The sequence below is a fragment of the Dendropsophus ebraccatus genome, chromosome 1, assembly GCF_027789765.1.
Source record: "Dendropsophus ebraccatus isolate aDenEbr1 chromosome 1, aDenEbr1.pat, whole genome shotgun sequence".
NCBI classification, from domain to species: Eukaryota; Metazoa; Chordata; class Amphibia; order Anura; family Hylidae; genus Dendropsophus; species Dendropsophus ebraccatus.
In genome coordinates, this window is record NC_091454.1 from 163,874,099 (window position 1) to 163,895,044 (window position 20,946).

General features: G+C 39.6%; 1 protein-coding gene across 1 annotated transcript in view; it reads right to left on the reverse strand.

The window, feature by feature from the left end:
- Positions 1 to 1,380: 1,380 nt before the first annotated feature.
- The window catches only part of USP8 (ubiquitin specific peptidase 8), a 34,915-nt gene continuing 15,349 nt past the window's right edge, over positions 1,381 to 20,946 (reverse strand). The window contains exons 8-20 of the mRNA XM_069983465.1: positions 20,705 to 20,867; positions 20,223 to 20,367; positions 14,354 to 14,568; positions 13,335 to 13,754; positions 12,644 to 12,721; positions 11,671 to 11,745; positions 10,879 to 11,129; positions 9,193 to 9,405; positions 8,574 to 8,784; positions 5,359 to 5,595; positions 4,289 to 4,431; positions 4,044 to 4,173; positions 1,381 to 3,464 (exon numbers count right to left, since the gene is read on the reverse strand). Coding sequence (XP_069839566.1) covers positions 3,279 to 3,464; positions 4,044 to 4,173; positions 4,289 to 4,431; positions 5,359 to 5,595; positions 8,574 to 8,784; positions 9,193 to 9,405; positions 10,879 to 11,129; positions 11,671 to 11,745; positions 12,644 to 12,721; positions 13,335 to 13,754; positions 14,354 to 14,568; positions 20,223 to 20,367; positions 20,705 to 20,867 — 2,467 coding nt within the window. The 3' untranslated portion in view covers positions 1,381 to 3,278. The remainder of the gene's footprint in view (positions 3,465 to 4,043; positions 4,174 to 4,288; positions 4,432 to 5,358; positions 5,596 to 8,573; positions 8,785 to 9,192; positions 9,406 to 10,878; positions 11,130 to 11,670; positions 11,746 to 12,643; positions 12,722 to 13,334; positions 13,755 to 14,353; positions 14,569 to 20,222; positions 20,368 to 20,704; positions 20,868 to 20,946) is intronic.

Sequence of the window (20,946 nt, forward strand, 5' to 3'; positions counted from 1 at the left end):
ACCCTGTGTCGTGTATCCCGGACTTGCACAGATCCCTGCGTCGGGGTGCACTTCAATAGAAAGACATAGCAATAGCGTTCATGGTAGAAAATAGATGAAAGCACTCACCGCTCTGATGCAAGGTGTCTTTTTATTTTGTAGTGGATAAAAACATGGACATATTAGTCCTGCAGGACGGCAGATGCTAGCTCCTACACAAACATCTCTTTCATGACGGCCATTTCGCGCGCATGCGCGCTTCGTCAGATGATTGTTTGTTTGTGTAGGAGCTAGCATCTGCCGTCCTGCAGGACTAATATGTCCATGTTTTTATCCACTACAAAATAAAAAGACACCTTGCATCAGAGCGGTGAGTGCTTTCATCTATTTTCTACCATGAACGCTAAGGTCATTACTCTTCCTAACCAATTTTTCTTACTTTTGGATGCAGAGTCTATGACACATCTCCAGTTCCCATCTAATCTTTTTTGAATCTTACTCTAAGTGAAATAGAGAAAAAAATATAAAGAACTTTAATTAAAATCAAACAATTCCTCCCAAAAGTTATAAACTTAAAAGGGACTGACTGCCCAGAAAGATAAAGGATGTTTTTTTTTTCATTAAAAATCCAATCCTATCCTGTGGACAGGTCATCAGTAGGTTTTCCCCGAAAAAACATGTTTAAAAACCTCAGTCAATTTTTTGGATTCAAGGGGTATTCCACTCAAACACAACTTTTCATATGCTGCTGCCCATTATAAGACTAACAATTCATTCCATTCTAGCTATCTATTCAGTCTCATTCCCCCAGTTCTGAGCTGCTGCTTTCTGCTAAAGACACAAAAACTGTATGTGAGTGTTTCTCTCCCCCCCCCCTCCCAGACAGCTGCTGTAAACAAATCCCTGGCAGGCTTTATATGCAACTTTTTAGCTTCTTTGTAATGCTGGTAGGGTTAATATGAGGTCAAGTTCCTGGTGAATTCCTTCTGGCATTACAGAGTAGTTACAAAGTTGCAGATAGGGACTTGTTTACATCAGCCATCTCAGAAGGGAGGTGGGGGGGGGGGGGGAGACAGAAAGAAAAGCTCACACAGATTTTTGTCTCTTCAGCAGAAAGCAGCAAATCAGAACTGGGAGAAGGAGACTTAATTGATAATAAGTATGGAATGAATTGTAAGTCTCATCATGGGCAGCAAGATATGAAAAGTTATGTTTGAGTGGAATATCCCTTTAAGTTTTCTTGTAAGGCCCCAATCACATCACATTTTTGGTGTATTTTACCAGAGTACTTTGAGATACTGGCAAAAAGGTGTGCAGATATATGCCTTAACATACAACATCTATTGTTGACTTAATATTGCACAATAACTTAATGTTTGAAAAAAAAAAACCCTCAGTAAATGAAATAGAAGAAAAACTTTATTTAATAAAATGCATTTCAAGAGAAAATTAAGTGCATATAGTTTTCCCCAAAATTTTAACAGAAAAATACTGCACTGAAATAAGGGGAATAAATCTTTTTTTATACACACCAAATGGTGTCATTATCCAGAGCACACTCCTCATATGTACTGATCATAAACATGATACATGGATTACATGTATATGCTTAAAAAAATCATATATAACCGGTATCTGAGATGTTTTGTGCAGCACTTCACATCTAAATGTTGAGAAAACAAAGGTACAATAAAATGATAATGAAGAGATGAGAAAGCTTTGTTTTAGGATGAATCATACAATTTATGTTAGATAAGCGTAGAGGTAAATAAGAATTCTAGAGTGAGGCATCAACCTTTAGATGCCAGTGATCACGGAATAAACTGAACAGGGCAGCCAGGCTTTGAGAACAGAAAGATGAAGCATTAATGATGAGGAAATGTCAATGGCTGCCTAAGTGACACATGCAGGTGGGTAACTCACCATACTGGATGAGGAAAGGTTCTTGATATCGCTTGTCTCATATAAAAATGCTATTACCAGTCATCTCCTGACTGCTTCTAAGCACAATATGATCAGGCACTGCTGTTACTTGTGGACCACTGAAATGTAGTTCTTAAAATTGGAGATTGGACTGACTTGTTAAAGGAAAATACCACCGGCACATTGCTTTTTTGCTCTTTACCTGAATCGACCGGCACAGGCATACTGATGCTACAGTCCCATTTTTGAACCACCGCTGGTGGTCTATTACCAAGCACCGGCCAGGCATGAAGCACTGGAGACGGGCCCGCCGCCCCCAGTGTGATGATCTGCCCTTCCCTCTGTGATGCGGCTTCATTGATTCTAATGCTTCATGTCTATCCGGTGCTTGGTTATAGACCGGCACAGTGCACAGAAACCGGGCGGTGGTTCAAAAAAAGGACCACGGCACCAGCGTTAGTCTATTCATGTAAGAAACAAAAAAGTGATGTACCGGTGGTACATTTGCTTTAAAGATGAGCCATAAATATGAAATTGTGAACTATTTCAGGAATATCTGCTGTGTACTGCCCTCCGAAAGGCTGTCCCCACTAAGGAAACCTGTAAAAGGGGCTCAGCATTGGCTTATTGTGATTTCATAAGTGTAACTGTATACATAGATTTATTCGAATACAACAATTTATCAAGTGCTATAGGTATTTTACATAAATAGAATATACAACAAAGAAAAAAATTATATACATAGGAGAGATGTGCAAGTATGCAGTCATTGATTTAAATACATTCCAAATCAGCTTAGACCGTTTGTATGTCACAGTAGAGAAACATATGGAAAAGGCAAGATAAAGGACACTAGACAAATGAGGGATTACTTATTCAGGGTTTAATAAGGACATATCCAAGGCATTTTAGTATCTTGCTGCTGCCGCCATTTTCATACTTATAGCAATCAGGTCGGTTGCATTGTGTTGTAACCTGAAAGATTGCTCTGAACCTGGCCCGTTACTACCAATATCAGAGTATATATGTGTGTAGTATAGACTAGTCCATAAAGAGCAACAGAGGTAAAAAAAGGTGGAAATTATCTAAGCTACCATTCAATGCTTTTATTATAGAGCGGTCAGTATGATCAACAAATCTAATAGCTGCATGATATTATAAATGTGGCTGCACCTGCCTTATCTCAAATGCAATACCACATTGTCAGAAAAGAAAAAGGATAGCTCTGTTGCTCGACTTCTGATACCCCTGTGATGCTGAACATAGCCTGACATCACAGCATTTCATTCCAAATCTAGAATGTAGAATCCTAAACTTCATTTATTAAAGAAGTTTTCAATGAGTGCTGTCAAAGAGAAAGATGTCTGCACAAAGGCTTATGTCGAAAACTCAGCTCCTCGAAGATCCAGCGAAGTGTAAAAGAGGATGTATGCAGCCGAGCTCTTTACGGATGATACGGATATTTCTGACACTTCGTGGTCATCAAACTTAAACCATCTCTGCCTTATTGCATTCTTGCAGTAAGCCGTGTAATGCCCACCATCCAATCCACCATAGTGATTCTGTCCAAAACATAATTATACAGAAAGTTTAAAGTAGTGAAATGTGGCTCACACAAAGAGAGAGCAACTAGTGGATCCCATTCATGATGACAACTGAATCCATAATTGATCTATGATAAATTTGACTGAAGGCCTTTCTGTTTATAACACCAATGCTGAACTAGAGCCTCACCAGGCCACAGTCTGTATGCCACTGTCCCAACTCTTATTTTCCCAGCGACAAGAGACTTACATATTTTTTACAGTAAACAATATTAGAGAAATCCTGTAGTCCATTAATCCATCATGACTTTCCAGTACGTCAGCCCGTGCTGAACAACTGCTCAAAACTGACAGCAGCATATTAGCATATGTCATTGGTGGTATAGTGGCCTTCACATGGTTCCCAGCTACCATGACAACTGGTCGGACCTCATGATTGTGCCGACCAGATGCCAGAAGTGACCTAACTGCCTAGATGCCACTGACTATGGCACGAGTGTATCCTGTGGATAGCTCATCAGTCTATTTTGCCCAGAAAACCCTTTTAAATGTCAACAAAGCCAGAGAAAAGTGATATTTTAAGAACTTGCTACTTACAGATACACCAAATAAACTGTACTTCTTAAAGGTCTTGGGTCCTATGACATACTGTGACAAGTCAAGGTGTTCCAAAGGAAAATCTACGTATGTCTGAAGTTTTTGTTTCCAGCGTCCTTCATAAGAAAATCTAGAAAACATTCACAGATACAATTGTTAATCTATAAAAAAATGACATAGCTCAAGTGATAAAGCAAAATGCTGCAAAAACACACACACAAGGAAACGACATAGAAGAAACCTACCGTTTTAAGTGCACAAGAAGAACTGGTGGGAGTTTCCAGATTTCTATTTTCTTTATAGAATCTCTTCTAGTTTTACAGTTGCTACAAAAAAATCTATTATTATCCGTGAGCTTCTCTTCTTTGGAAAAAGACTTAAGGCAATCCTAAAAAAAGACCCAATAATTACAAACTGCTTAAAAGGATATCATCAGAAAACTACATTTAGAAACATCTTCTATCATAACTATAATAGTATGTGACACCTGCAGAGTCCTATGTGTGAAAATTTGGCCAATACACTTATCAAGTGAGCACTTCTAAAATTACCCAACAGCAAAATGCATGGATGTCTGCTTCCATAGTCACAGCATCAGCCCATTTACAACTCTGCTGTGAAATAGAACTATCCATTGTTGTCGTCTGCATGCATACTCAAACTTACAACAGATTTTATCAGTTTTTGAAGTTTATCTATCACTTTTAAAAAAAATTACTAAATATTGAAGTGACATTCAGAAATTTTGATCGGTGTGAGTGCTGTAACTTCATTGCTAAAACAAAGGGGCAGAAGTATTTAGCTCTGAGAGCTTAGCAAGTTTCCATAAAATCTATATAGTGTGTGTACTGCTCGTTGGCTCCTGAAGTGTGATTGTAGCCACACTACTCAGCCGAGTGCTTCTGCCGTCCCCTTTGTTTTAGATCTGAAATGCACAGAAAAAAAACTAAATCAGGAGCGGAACTGTTCTCCCAGTAGAAATCTCAGAAGTCAGCAATCACAACTTACGCTTGGTGAGTGGTGAAAATATTCACCACTCACTAGATATATATGCCCAAAACAGTTTTCACATGCAGATCCGCTGCAATCCTCCCAGACAGGCTCAAGGTCTCCCAGTATTGGAGATATTTGCACAAAAGAAGAAAATGCTGAGTGGATACTAGTATCTGCTCTCCATTTTCGGGTTTTTTTTTGTGTGTGCAAATATCCCTTTGTTTTAGTGAGTGATGGGGGTCTCAGAACGTGGACTCCCACTAATTTTTTTTTTTTTTGGATCATAGCTACCTTCAAGAACAGAGCAAATCCAGATAAATACCTGAAGAGAACACTTGCTTGATGATGGAAGCGGTAGTGACAAATACATGAAAGCTTCAAATGTTCGAGATTTTTTGTGGCAGGTAAGACACTGCACAGTTGACTTGAACTGTCCTTGAAAAAGTGCCACTATAATGGACTCATTGAGTTGCTTATGTTTCATCCAAGCCATATCGGCAGCCTGGGAATCATTAAAATGATCATTGTTTTCTTCCTTATGTCTCTTCCTGTTATCAGCCTGTAAACAACACAGAAACCACACTGCTTATTTCGGTCACACATGGCTTACAGACATCAGAAAAAAAGCAGTAAATATTAGTGGTATTATAGCTCAAGTAGCGCTATAGTACTAAAATGGGGTCTATTGTGGTAAAGCCCGTTACATTTTAGGTTGTGAAATGTTACTAGGAGGCTGTGAGACTTTATAGTAGCTAAAATTTAGTATAGTTGATTTATTAAAATTACACACACACACACACTGGCCTATGTAACATAACATCATTGTATATAATAGGGCCACATTCTGGACATGGTGAATTGTTTTTTAATTCTTCTCATTACCACACTGGCCTTCTACACACAACAGTTCACAAAATAAAATGCGGCAAATGAAGACGATGGATGGTCTTGTGATAAAGGACACACAAGACTAAAACAGTTTGTGTTTTACCTGTGAAGCATCAACTTAATGGGGTTGTCCCACCATTACATATAATTAGCTCATAAAAATGCCTTTTAGAGGCTTCAAAAAAAAAATACAAAACAATCAATTAAAGAGTTCTGACATTTCCCAATGAAGTATGAGAATTCATTTTTACCAGCCTAAACCTTTTGTTTCCACATGAAAGACATGGGGGGAGATTTAACAACTGGTGTAAAGTAAGTAGAACTACATCAGTTGCCTCTAGTAACCAATCAGATTCCACTTTTCCTTCTTCACAGATTCTTTGGAAAATGAAAGGTGGAATCTGATTGGTTGCTAGGGGCAACTAAGACCATTCTACTTTACACCAGTTTGATAAATCTCCCCCATGGTGCTTGCCCCCTCAATTTCATTAAAACCAGGTTAAGGACCGCCCATCTGCTCTTTGAGGCTATTAATAAGACGGCTTTGGTGAAAGTTATGATTATAAAGGATAAGCAATTTCCAAAACATAACCAAAGTGTACATAAGAAATAGCCTCCATTAAAAGGACACACCACAGCACAGCATCAGTCAGCAGAAGATGGGAATGAACTAACATGTACTTGTAATAGTTGTAATGGGAAGAGGACAGGGTTTGAACAGGACAAAATATGGACGGTTTAGTTTATGTAGAATTCGGACACAAAACCAACACAGGTCTCTAGTACAAACAAAACAAATCCTTTTGCCTTCACAAACATAAACAAATGGTTTGGCTTACTTACTCTCTACAAGGATCATCAAAGGACACGTAAAATAGAAAATAAAACAAAATGAGATATTTACGTCATGTATACATCATAGGATGTTTCTATGTATAAGATGATACACTAGAAATCTCTACACCACATGAAAGCAGCCAACAAGTGGCATCAGTATCCTGGCAGACAGGCGAGTCACCAAGGAGATCGAAAGGTGTTTAACCCTTTCACGACCTGGGATCATTAATGCCTCAATGCCCAGGTCATGATTTGACATCAGCTTTTGGGATCATAATGATCCCATAGCTGATGTCCCCTATGTCTGCCCCCTCTCCTATGTGACCTGCCGCTGTCATAATCTTTTAACAGCAGCAGGGGAGAGAGGGGGCAGAGAGCGCACGGCTGCGCTGCCAGCGTGCGTCCTGCCTCCCCTACTGTCCCTCACCGGCCTCCATAGCTAGGTTTTTATGGCTACCATCGGGCTCTGCGATCAGTTCGCAGAGCCCCGATGGACACCGGAGAGACAATTCTCCCTCTGTAGAGGGAGAATTGTCCCTCCGGAGCCCTATAGATACTGCGGTCTTGCTGACCGCAGTATCTATAGGGTTAACCCAGAGTTGCGGCAGGTCCCCGGCTATCATCGATAGCCGGGACCCGCCTCGGATGACACAGGCGTAGCTGCTACGCCTGTGTCATCCTCTGCAGGAAATTACAGTGCTGCAGCACCAGGCATAGGCTGCAGCGACGTTAATTTACTGTGCAGCGGCGGGAGGGGGTTAACCTCCATAATGATGAGGAAAGTCAGAAATACTGTTCCTAACCCGACTTCTGAGAAAAGACTTACTAGAGGCTATTGTGTCCTGGTAACAAATTAAAGAGGATCCCTACTTAGAGTGTAGGTGTATTTTTTACAATATGCCATCAATCTGTGCATGGTACTGAAGCCTACGGTTATGTTCACACCTCGGAGGAGGGGGATTTATCACTGTTGCGGCCAGGGCATATGCCACGGAGAAGTCACAGATTCACCCCTTCTCCCTAGCGTATGCTTGCTGTCCCTGGCGTATGCTCCCTGCCTGATGGGCGGGCAGGGAGGTCACACCTGATTTACACATGCTCAGGATTTCTGCACAAGCCATTGATGGGGCTACAATAAAAGTGGTCGGACTGGTAATGATGAAACAATAATGGAATTTCCAGTTCTACTCTGCTTCTCTTTCCCTTTGAATCTGTTTGATGTCTTCCTATACACAATGTAGCAGATCTAATACTGAAAATGTGGCACATTCAATAACGGGATATGGCTTTCACAAAAGGGTTTGGATTCCACATAGATGCGTGGCTTTAATAAGGCACCATGCACCGGGGTTCTGTCAGAAGTTTTCGGAAATTCTAACAACTATTAAGTGGTGCACCACATTTATTCATTGGCTTATATGCTATTTGGTAAACCTTCTCCTACGTTTCAGTAAACCTGTCCCACAATCTATTGTGTACATACATTTTCCAGTAATACATGTGAGTAGCTAAAGTTTTGAATTCCTAAGGCACCAATGAACCCCTGACCTGGTGCCGGTTGCAGAGGATGTACTGTAAATTAAAGAACACACAGGGGGGATTTATATAGCAGTCTTATAGAAGGAATATTCTATATTGTCCATAACAACCAATAACAGCTCATCTTTCAAATATTCATGAGCTCTGGTAAAATTAAAGCAAGGTGTGATTAGTGGCTATGGTCAATAAATAACGTTGCTACTGTAAGACAATGATAGATCCCCCCTTCCATTTTTAAGGAAAGAATGATTTGTATAGTGGCAAGCAGATTACCTTATTGAGATCCTCATGGAGTCCATCCATTAAGAACAGCAGCAGCTCCTGGGAATCTTGTTGGGTGTACCCAGCAAACTGGTCATGGATTTTCCCAATTGTTACCTTGAAGTCTCTAGGGCTTATGTATTTATATTGACCTGTCCATACAGCTTTCATTATAAAGCCAAATTCCTCAGCTACTTCTCCTTTATGGCCCAGGAGATTGGATCTGCACGTTACAAACACAGATATGAGTCACATGCTCACAAATCGAAAAAAAAAAAAAGGTTTATGGAAAAGTCTCAGAGGTCTCCTTCATACATCATATGAAAAACCTAATTATAACGTTAAGAACGAACTATAAGGTTTAAAATTAAAGGGGTAGTCTGTTTATATAATATTATGTAATTTACCTTCCCCACTACCCCATCACCGCTGTCCTTATGGAGCTCCCAGTCCTTCCGCTCAGCCAACCCCAATCCTAGAGGAGCTGTGCAGTGGGACTGGGAGTGCAGTGACAATAGCAGCGGTGGAAGCTAAGTGTTATGTTACTGTTCTATTTAGGACCTGAAATAAATAAGAAAAAATTCTTAGATATCCCTCCCTCACAGAATTATATATCTGCTTGTTTTCTTACTTGTTAATATCTTTTTGGTAATAGCTCTTGTGGAAGTATTCTGTCAAGTGAGGAGTGTTACAGAGACACTGCAGGATGGAATTCATGTAACAAGTATTGCCAAGATTCCTCAGACCAGTAAGACCTGGGCCTGCTCCTCCAAACACCGGATTGAGGCTGCGGATCTTATCTGCCGATAACGCTGAGATCTCGGTCTTAGCATGGGTTGTAGGTCTACAAGAGAAATCATTTTTTACAATGTGTGCACAGATCAACATTTTTCCATACACTTTAATGTAGATTGTTATTAGATTCAAAATACGACCATCTTTATTCCTTTTTTTTGCTGTTACATTTTGCCCTTACGACCACTTAGCCCAAAATGAATCAAGTGGGTGGTCTTACTTAATGACCGACAGTTCTCTCTATGGCTACATTTATACAATCAGCGATTGAGTAGGGCCGCCAACATGACTACTTGGCCCAGAGCAAAGATTTACATGACTAAATGACAAGGTTATCCTGGAACTTTACCCACAGAATTATTTATCAATCGGATCAGCTTAATCTACTTTATAGTAAGATACACAACCAAAGAAATTGCACAAATAATCTAGAAGTATAACAAATCCTTTATTACCATATACATTATATACATAATATTAAAAACTCAAAATTACCATGGGGAATGACACAGATAACACTAAGGCCAGAGGGGGAGTAAGATCTTAGTGCGGTAAACCAACCAAATATATATATATATATAAATATGCTAAAGTGCTATAGTGTAATATGTGCCAATTACAACGCTGCCATCTGGTGGTCACTAATAGTAAAGTACAGGCAATGATGTTAAACTAGAACACCCCAACATAGAAGTGGACAGCTAAACCAGCTCCTGATGAAGAGAGCGAAACGTGCGTCGGGCTTGTGGGCCGGACAGGGGTAAGATCTCAGTGTGTGTGCGGTGCCTGGACGCTGGAGTGTGGTCACATATGAACTGCAATTGTATATGGCGTCTTACTTCTGGCGCTCCTCTGTTAGATGGTGGCCAGCTGAGGAATTACGTACCTGTTTTCCTCTATAGATTATATAGTACTGGTTTAGCTGTCCACTTCTATGTTGGGGTGTTCTAGTTTAACATCATTGCCTGTACTTTACTATTAGTGACCACCAGATGGCAGCGTTGTAATTGGCACATATTACACTATAGCATATTTATATATATATATATATATATATATATATATATATATATATATTTGGTTGGTTTACCGCACTGAGATCTTTCTCCCCCTCTGGCCTTAGTGTTATCTGTGTCATTCCCCATGGTAATTTTGAGTTTTTAATATTATGTATATGATGTATATGGTAATAAAGGATTTGTTATACTTCTAGATTATTTGTGCAATTTCTTTGGTTGTGTGTATAGGCTTGGTTGCACAGTAGATTTATTTAGGCAGGACTTTGTTTTGGGTTGTTTATAGTAAGATGGCTACAGATTCGACTCCATTTTCAGTGTGACAGATTCCTTTAAATCCACTGAAAATAAATTCACTGAATGATTATTAGACTCTCAATACTTATACTACAAAGTATGGGGGGGCGGGGGATGAGCGTGCCTAAAATACATACAAGCACCATTACTATGGCCATAATGTGAAAGGTTCCAGTCATTCAAACAGTCCTATAGGTTAGTAAACGTACTTATTTTCGCGGTTGATTTTTGGTGTTGGTTTCTTTTTTTCCTCATCTTTAATAGCCTGTGTTAAATCAGGTGAAGAATACGACCTCTTCAGCTTAGCATGCTCCTTGTCTATGTCTGAATGTGCCTGAGGCTTGACTTTCTGAACGGGAGTCACAGAAGTGGATAATGGAGCCATTTCAGGTGGATACATATGAACCGTGTGCGTCGGTGAATGATAATAACGGTAAGTACCGGTTACAGGCTCAAGAAACTGTAGGTGGATGAAATAGCAAAGTGGTTATATTCTACAAGGGATAAGAAGAAATAACTGATTAAATTATAATAGATTTTCTATTATATTATTCTTTTTATATCATCATATTTAGATTAGCAGAAATATCATCTACAGTCTGTTCCGTTGCACATTGTCCGTAATTGCATACTACCGCAGGTCTGGATGCACATAATAGATCTTTTTAGTCAAAGCTATATGCAATATTTTATTCCCAATAAAATACAAAAATACATTATTATTTTAGTGCAAATATATGAATCAACTGACAACTGGGTGTTAGAATTTTCCCTAGTCAATAGGGTGTCAACCTGGACAGTCTCGGGTTGGACACACCTCTTTGATGATAGTAACATCCAGCTGTCAATTTAGTCATACATTTCCGGGAGGAATAGCAAAGAAACCACGCAATAAAGATGTCTATTGGAAGGCAGCTACTTTATAGAATGGTCTTCTTCATGCTAAGGCTTTTACAAATGCTTGTGAATAGTTGCTAGAGGCAGAAGTATACGACACTTACCCTCACCCAACCTTCAGGCATTCCAGGAACTGTTCTACCCATCTCTTCACTTCGAGCTCGTATCAAAGGATCTCTCTGAAAGCCAAAGAAAAAAAGATGATGTACCCTTTACAGCAAAATCATTATTGTAAAGTGTTACGATCATTAAAAAAAAAAAAAAAGTTTTGACACAAAGTTTTCATTGGTCAGGGTCACCGCTAATCGATAGGAAAAGAAAGAGCTTCTCAAGCCATCTCTTTTCTTGTTCTAGCAATCCTTAGGTTTCAGCTCTCTCTTTAAGACCTGGCAAAAGGTTGTTTTTGTTAGAAGGGGTTTACCAGTGAAAATGCAGTGGTTAGCACTGTAGCCTTGCAGCGCTGGGGCCCTGGGTTCAAATCCCACCAAGGGCAACAACTGCAAAGAGTTTGTATGTTCTCTCCGTGTTTCCATGGGTTTCCTCCAGGTACTCTGGTTTCCTCCCACATCCAAAACATACAGATAGGTGAATTTAGATTGTGAGCCCTAATAGGGACAGGGAGCAATAATTGGCAAAAACTATGTAAAGTGCTGCGGAATCTGTGTGCGCTATACAAACAAAAGCATTATTATTATTCAGTTTAATTTAGACTGTTAGCATATAAAGCATAAAAGGCTTTAACCTTTATACATTTTAGAGTAATTTTTTTTTGCTTTTGACAAACATTTATATATTTTTTTTTACCAAATAGGAAATATGTCTGCATTTTATTAAATGACAAAAAAAGAAGATTTTTTTGAATGAGCTGTAGTAGAAACCCTACATTTAAGGTTACGTAGTCTCACCCAGATAGCTCTCGTTAATATGCCACTCTATGGACCATTATTTAGCATTCTCCAAAGGAATACACTACTTGCAAAAAAAAAAAAAAAAAAACTAGTGCAGGCGCAAAGAAGGAGGCAGGGTTGTACAGTAACATGCTTCACTTCTGCATTAAAAGAAATCCAATATACATACTTTGGGTCTATCGTCTTCAGCAACCTCCTTTGTAACTGTCCCAGCTTTTTCATTTTGAGGTTCTTTATCAACGTCATGCTGCAAAACAAAGTGTAACATACATTTGCCCCATATATAAAATACATACTGCAACACATATGCAGGGTACACTTAATGAATCACAGGCCACTGAAATTGACTGAAAGAAGTCTATCATTTGCTACTGTAGACAATATTACATGGTGTTTCTTACTATGTACATCTCAAAATCCATCTGTCACTCACCTCTCTATGATCACATGGAAATCAAAAAGACTGCATTACCAAAGGCATGACCATTATGCAGACAATACATAGTCATATGTATCCATATACTGTATGAGATGTGAGACTGTATTTAGAATAGTGAGCTGCATAAGTAAAGGGGGTGAAAATCTACCTCTCATTCTTTACAAAAGAGCATACAGGGGGCTTGAGGGGGGGGGTTCTAGCCAGGAGGCTAATGCAAAGTAGTAATCTTATCTATGGTGACGCAATGACAGATGATGAGACAGAGTCCTTCTTTACAGGACCCCTAATAACTATTTCTTTGGGGTGACTTAGAAGCATGCGTTAAAGGGATTGTGTGCGCATCTACTGCTCTATTCATAGATTCTGCTAACAGAAGAGTCATGTGACCATACCCTTACAGCTACCTGCACACAAAACATACCTTCTTAGGAACAGGAGACACAGACGCTTCTTTTTTTCTCTCATTTATCTCAGTTTTTTTAATTTCCTTATTTTCTTTATCAATTGCAACTTTTTTTTCCTGGTCCTGTTTTTTCTGAGGTGTTCCAGAATCAGATTCTTTGATATTGACCCGATTTATTTCTTTCTCCTCTTGGACATTCGTATCTCCAATTTCTTCTTTGTCCACATTCTCTTTTTGGTCTTGATGTTTTTCTGTTGTGTTTTTATCGGAGGAAGAAGGGATTTCTACTTTGGGAGGTTTGATGTCTAATGGCGGCTTTGTGGAACGATCAGGAATAATTTTACCATTTTGTACTGGATTGCTTTCTTTCACTTCATTCTTAAGTATTCTTTTTTGATTGTCACCAATAACAACAGCTGGCTTCTTCGTGCGATCAATCTACAAGGACATCCAAAATGGCAAGTTAAAAAAAACATGCAAGGAAAAAACCCACAACATACATGACATGCTCTTGAGACATTTCTATGAAAAACTATTTTTTTTTTTTTAAAGTAGTGTATTAAAATATCTACATCAGCAAACTTTGTGAAAAGCCAATATTTACTTGTACGTCTATTCCTACAATCATCTCGTTCTTTTGTACTATATTAGGGTAAATTCTTGACCATACTGCAGTCAAGACTAAAGCCCTGCACCGCAGAGAGTGCACTGTTGAAGTCTCCCTATTAGGCTATGTTTGCACTGTTTGTTTTTTAAAGCAAATCATTTTTATGCAAATATCCGGTTATATTTTGATGATTATTGCCTTATGTCCCCTTCAAAATGATGGCACAGTGCTGATACTCAGCACACCAGACGATCAATAGTTCAGTGGGGCTCTATGTGGTGAATGGGGCTGGAAGTAATGGTCTCAGATTACTGTGTAGTGGCTGGGAGCAGTAACCTGTGTGATCATTATGCAGTTAAGGGAAACTACTACTACTACTACTGACCCTTATGACTGCACAGCTCCAGCCCCACTGAGCTCTTTCACTAACCTGTGGTATTAGCTTGGCTGGATCTGATGGCTGCACTGGAGCTGGGGCTACAGGCTCAGTCTTTTGAGTTATACTGACAGGTTCTTCTATTATTTCTGCTTTGATGACTTTTCTTTCTCCATCTTGTACATCTGGTGTATTCACTGGAGAAGGTTTGACCTGAACAGCAGGTGGAGGAGGTGGTGGCTCTTCCAAAGAGGGATAGCTTAAATTCACTAGTAAAGACAAAAAAAAAAAAAGAAAGGCATAAATTGATCAGAGGGTGGTCCACCTTTGACAAGCTTTTTCCTTATGTACCATAGCAGAGGGAATAATTCTTTTAAATAATTCAGCATCACAATTTGACTGGCTCCTTATGTCTTCTTCCCCTTAGGGCTCGTTCACACTGAGCAAAAGCAGCTGAATTTCTGCACTGAATCAGCGCTAAAATTTCAGCCGTTAAAATAGGTGCAAAGCTCATTTCCATTGTGTTGAATGGAAATTCTGCTCTGCAGTTCACACGGTGGAATTTCCGCACTGAACGTTCCGCGGCTAATCCGCTGTCCGCCAGAAGAATGAACATGTTCATTCTTCCGCTAGCGGAAGCCTATACAAACCAATGGGGCTCTGATTTTCTGTTTCAGCGCGGAATGCGCGCGTATTCAGCACGGAATACAAGCGGAAATTACACGCTGAATCAGCACGGAAATGGGGAAAAAAGGGGGGGAGGAGGATTCTAGTATATGTTCTGGTATAGTCTAGTTTACTCGCTGAATGCATGCGGATTCAGCGCGGATTCCTCGAGTATTCTGCGCTGAATTTGTCAAGAGCTGATTACGAGTGAACACTTTCCTAGCGGAATACGCAGTGATTCCGCTTACATTCTGCTCGGAATTCACCGTCAGTTGATTTCAGGCGGAAATATTTCCTCGCGTAATCCGCCCCTTTTGCTCTGTGTGAACGTAGCCTTACCTTGTAGATTTCTAGGCCCTTGCAGACAGGGTCCTCTAACCCGATATACCAGTTCTATGGCTTTAAAAGCGGGTTACCAGGTGTGCTAGCAGCAGGGGCTTGCTATGACCACCTACTCACCAAGGGATCTATGCAATCAAAATGTACAGTAAATTTGTTTTCTTCAATGCCTTCAAGACCAGAAGTCATTAATGTACAGGTCACAATGAATCAGTGGTCTCCTCCTCACCTTCTAATTTAACACTTGGGGGGGGGGGGGCTTAATTTTTTTGCACTATGATCGGTATGTTTAATGGTGACATTTGTTCAAATAGGAGTTTTTGATTACTTTTATAATTTTTTATATCTATCTATACATACATACACACACAAGCAATCCTGGTGTGCCCCCCCCATTTTTCGTGTATGCTGTTCATTGTGTAGGAATAACATTGTTATATATATTTTTTTCTTTAATACATTATTACAAGCTTTCCATATACACAACATGAGAAATAATAAAAAAAAAAAAACAACATTATTTCACTTCTCCTTTTTTCTACATAATTCATACGTTTCTTATCCCCCCCACCCTTAAATTTCCACCCACACCCGAGGAGAAGAAGGTATAGGATCCATTAAATGAATACAGAATTGAGTATAAAGGCACAAATCACTCTTCGTTCCATTTGCTCCATATCTTATTATATTTTTCAATCCCCGACCTGCTACTCGCCATACTTATCTGTTCGTATCTGCTAATTTTCCTGACCAAATTTTCCCACGTTTTTATATTCGCCATTTGTGGAGCAATCCATGATCTTGTTATTATTACTTTGGCCAACATAATTAATTTCAGCGTTAAGTTGATATAGGTATCTATCCCCGTATCCAACCCAAGAATCACCACTTTACACTCCCTTTTTATTTTATTCCCTATTTTATTTTCTATCTTATCTAATATTTCCCGCCAGAATTCCTGGACTTTCGGACAGGTCCACAATAAATGTATGCTAGTGGCATTTTCCTCATTACATTTGGGGCATTTAGAGTGATCATTATACCCCATACTCTGTAACCTTTTTGGTGAATAGTATAGGCGATGGAGAATTTTAAATTGTATAAGTTTATGGTTCGGGTTAACTGAAACCCTTCTAATGCTTTTAATCACCTTGAACCATTCTTCTTCCGTGATATCTCCTATATTGTGCTCCCACCTTTGTTTTATTCCTATTAAAGCTTTCTCCATTTTTTTCCCAACTAATATTTTATATATTTTGTTCATTTCCCCCTTCTTGTGTCCATTAGTGTTTGCCAAAATATCCATTATAGTATGTGAGTGTGTATACAAATACCCTTTATCCTGTGTATTTTGGATTGCATGTGCTACCTGTCTATAGTAAATAATGTGTTTCTCCTGTATATTATATAGTACTCTAATTTGCGTGAGTGTTCGCATATTCCCCTCCTCCATTATCTGTGAGACTAAACGTACCCCCCTATTTTCCCAAAATTCTTTATGAATTATTTTATTTAATTCTGGTAGATTATCATTCCCCCATATAGGCGTGTAGCAAGTAGAGTTTTGAATCTTGCATATTCTTTTAAGTGCTAACCAAACTTTAAACCACAACCGTGAAAAGGAAGATTTATTCTCAATGTTAACACAAGAATTTCTCGCCTCTAAAAAAAAACAAAAGATCACTCTCCTGTCCTTTCTGATCCCGCATTATCTGTAATCCGATTCCAGATGTTCTATTTCTGCATATATTCATCAACTGGAGGGAATAAAAATATAACTCTATATCTGGCATTTGTAAGCCCCCTTCTGTCTGCCTTGTTGTAAAGTGCTTATATCGCATTCTGTTATTCCTTCCTTTCCAAATCAAGTTATTAAATATCGCTTCAATCCGTCTAAACCACTTATTAGGGATCCAGCATGGGGCTACTCTTAATACATATGTTAGCTGGGGAAGGGCTATCATTTTTATTAGTGCCATACGGTCTGTCATGGACAAAGATAGATTAAGCCATATCTTAACTTTCTTTTCTAATCTGGATAATAATGGCCTAATATTCAACTCAACGAATCTCTCCACTCTTAACGCGATTTCAATACCCAGATAAGAAAAGGAATCATCCACTGACAATACCCTCATACCCAACTCCAATTCTTCTCCTTCTATCCCAATAGGCAGAACCATTGATTTTTGCCAATTTATTTGTAACCCTGATACTTTAACATATGAACTAAACAGTTGCATTACCCTTGGAATATTCTGCACTGGGTCTCTTATAAATAACAAGAGATCGTCGGCATACATAACTATTTTATCCTTCTCTCCGTTCAAGCCAAAGCCCCGAATACCTGGTTCCTGGTTAATTGCAATGGCCAAGGGTTCTATATAGAGTGCGAATAGCAATGGTGACAAGGGACACCCTTGTCGGGTGCCCCTTGTCAGTGCAAAAGGATTCGTCAACCGTCCATTCACCGACAGACGGGCAGTCGGGTTCCCATATAGCATTCTAATCCCCTAACAAACCCCGTACCCAAGTTATAGTGCTCCAGCACTTGCCATAGGAAACCCCACTCCACCCTGTCGAATGCCTTAACTGCATCTATGGACAGGATGGAGCGGGAACCCTCTTCATCAGTTTGTATATTGGCATACAATCTCTCAATATTCCGGCTAGTTGACCGCCCTGGCATAAATCCATTTTAAACTTGTCCGACCAATTCCACCATCTTATCTCGTAGCCTTCCTGCTAAAATTTTAGCAAGGATCTTAAAATCTGAATTCAACAGTGAAATTGGTCGGTAGGAGTCTGGAACAAGTGGGTCTTTACCTTTTTTTTAAAAACACTACTATCGTGGCCTCGCTCATCGATTGCGGGAGACAGCCAAGAGTCCAGGATTCATTATAGAGATCTAATAAGATTGGCAAGAGTGAATCTAGATATTTACAGTAGAACTCTATTGGGATACCGTCAGGGCCTGGGGCTGAGCCTTTTTTGGATCTCCCAATAGCTTGTTTTAATTCCTCTACTCTTATCTTTTGTTCAAGATCCCATACGCCCAAGTCTGTTAGTTTAGGTACCCGGACCTTGTCCAAGTATCCTTGTATATCCGTCTCCATCCTCTGGCTCTCTGAAGTATATAATTCTTCATAAAAAGACATAAATACCTCTTCTATCTTTTCCTGTTCTTTTAGTACCTTACCTTCCCTATTCTTAATTACATAGATCCCTTTCTGTTTTTCTTGTGCCCTTATGACTTATTTGGCTGTCCAGACTCACAGAAATATTTCTCACTCACTTATCACTTACTAGTCATTGCTCCCACTAGCCAGAAACCTACTCCACACTGATGAGGGGCAAAAACCCCGAAACAGCTGTCTGTGGATGGATACCTTGCTGAGGTGGTTTCCTTGACTGGAGAACGCTTTGGCTTGGTTGTTCCTTCCCGGAGGGAAGGTCTGGCTAGTTCACTGACGTCGAGACATGTGACGGTGTCTCTGCAGTGTTCTTTTGCATATTCGATTTTCCAGGGGGCAATGTTCTAGAATACACTGACGTTGAGACACGTGATGGTGTCTCTGCGGTGTTTTGGTTGATCTCCCTGAGGTCAACCAGCGTCCTTTTGCATGCACTTACTAGTCATTGCTCCCACTAGCCAGAAACCTACTCCACACTGATGAGGGGCAAAAACCCCGAAACAGCTGTCTGTGGATGGATACCTTGCTGAGGTGGTTTCCTTGACTGGAGAACGCTTTGGCTTGGTTGTTCCTTCCCGGAGGGAAGGTCTGGCTAGTTCACTGACGTCGAGACATGTGATGGTGTCTCTGCAGTGTTCTTTTGCATATTCGATTTCCCAGGGGGCAATGTTCTAGAATACACTGACGTTGAGACACGTGATGGTGTCTCTGCGGTGTTTTGGTTGATCTCCCTGAGGTCAACCAGCGTCCTTTTACAGAAATATTTCTGGCCCTGAAAGAAGATCCTCTGTTGCGCTTTTTCTACCAGACATTGCGCTAGTTCCTCCTGTGCAGTTTTTAATTGTTGCAGGGTCACATCCGTACGCATATCATGAAAAGCTGTTTCTTTATTTCTCACTATCTCTCTTAGTTTGGATTGTTATATTTTAATAGATCAGACAATACATGAAATATTTTTTAGGTCACGTTGTATTGAGCTTTATTAGGAACCATTTGTAGGTTATTTTTGCAAACACATAGCGATTAGTTGCTTTTTATTTGTGAAAAAAATTTAAAACAAGTTTCTATTCTGAAATTCCATCAGTGAGACCACACGTCACTAGTTGGTCAGGAAGCAGATACTGACAGGTGGTGAGCTGAAGCCACATAAAAACAGGGATAAGAGTAGATGACTGCATATGCAAAAGCATCTGCTGTTTGGATCACAAAAGCTCATGGTTACATGTGGTCTCATTCACTTGGTGATGACTCTGTGTGGTATTTTCTGTTGCGACAGTACTCTGCCTATTAAGGTAAGTAGACCAGAGCCAAGGGGGCTAATGGTGCATTTACACAGAGATTTATCTGACAGATTTTGGAAGCCAAAACAAGGAATGGATTTGAGAAGAGGAGAAATCTCAGTCTTTCCTTTACAACCGGTTCCCTGTTTATAGTCTATTCTTGGCTTCAGCTTCAATAATCTATCAGATAAATCTCTGTGTGTAAATGCACCATTAGCCTTGGCAGCAGCAATTTTGTTGGGTTGTGAAGTCACTAATACTACAGGTGCATAATTGGGGCAGTCACCTCTCAGTGCTTAAATAGTAGCCCTGGCAAAACACAATATATAGCCACCCACAAAATACAGGTCTCTTAATTAAAACCTCATACATCTTAGTTGCTCTTTTGTTTTCCAAATACACACAGAGAGTATGAACACCCTAGAAAAGAAACTGTGTACTTACATGGCCAGACTGCATTTTCGTCTTTGTTTCTTCTAGGCACAGATACTTTCCCATTTGTGGTGAACATGGGATAGCAAAAAAGCCAATTTTCATAGCCACCATCCAATACTAAAGGCTCACTTTTCAGGATAGCCTTTGTTTCCCACTATAAACAAAACATAATATGCAGATATAATATATGACTACAGCCATGTACCATAATCAGTTCTACATTCAATTGTTCTAACTACATTTTTGCTAGCCTTAAACCAGGCTTGTGTATGTAACGGACTAAGGCTTTCTTTAGACAAAAAATTTTGCAAGGCTTTTTTGGCCTAAAGCCTACCCCAAAACTGCATTTTGGTGTTTTTTGGGGGGCTTTTCAACTTGTGTAATATAGTATTTATGTGGCCGTTTAATCCCTGCATTTTGTTTGATTACAAGTCATGTGTTTTCTATGTAGTTAGACATCTCCACTGGTTTCACATGACTTTCTAACTTACCTTGAACAGAGCATCTTTTAAGCTTTGAAGCGTTGTTCCAATTTTTAAGTCTTTGACAGAACTGAACCAGTCCAGCAACACAATATAATCGGCATGACTTCGGGTGTTCCACTGATGTTTTGATGCTTCGGGTAGACCACTTTCAATTTTTGTTGCTGTAAATCTGCAAGGAATACAACTTAACTCATTTGGAACATGCAACAAGATTCTAAACCTTTTCCATAATAAAGCATAAAACGCAA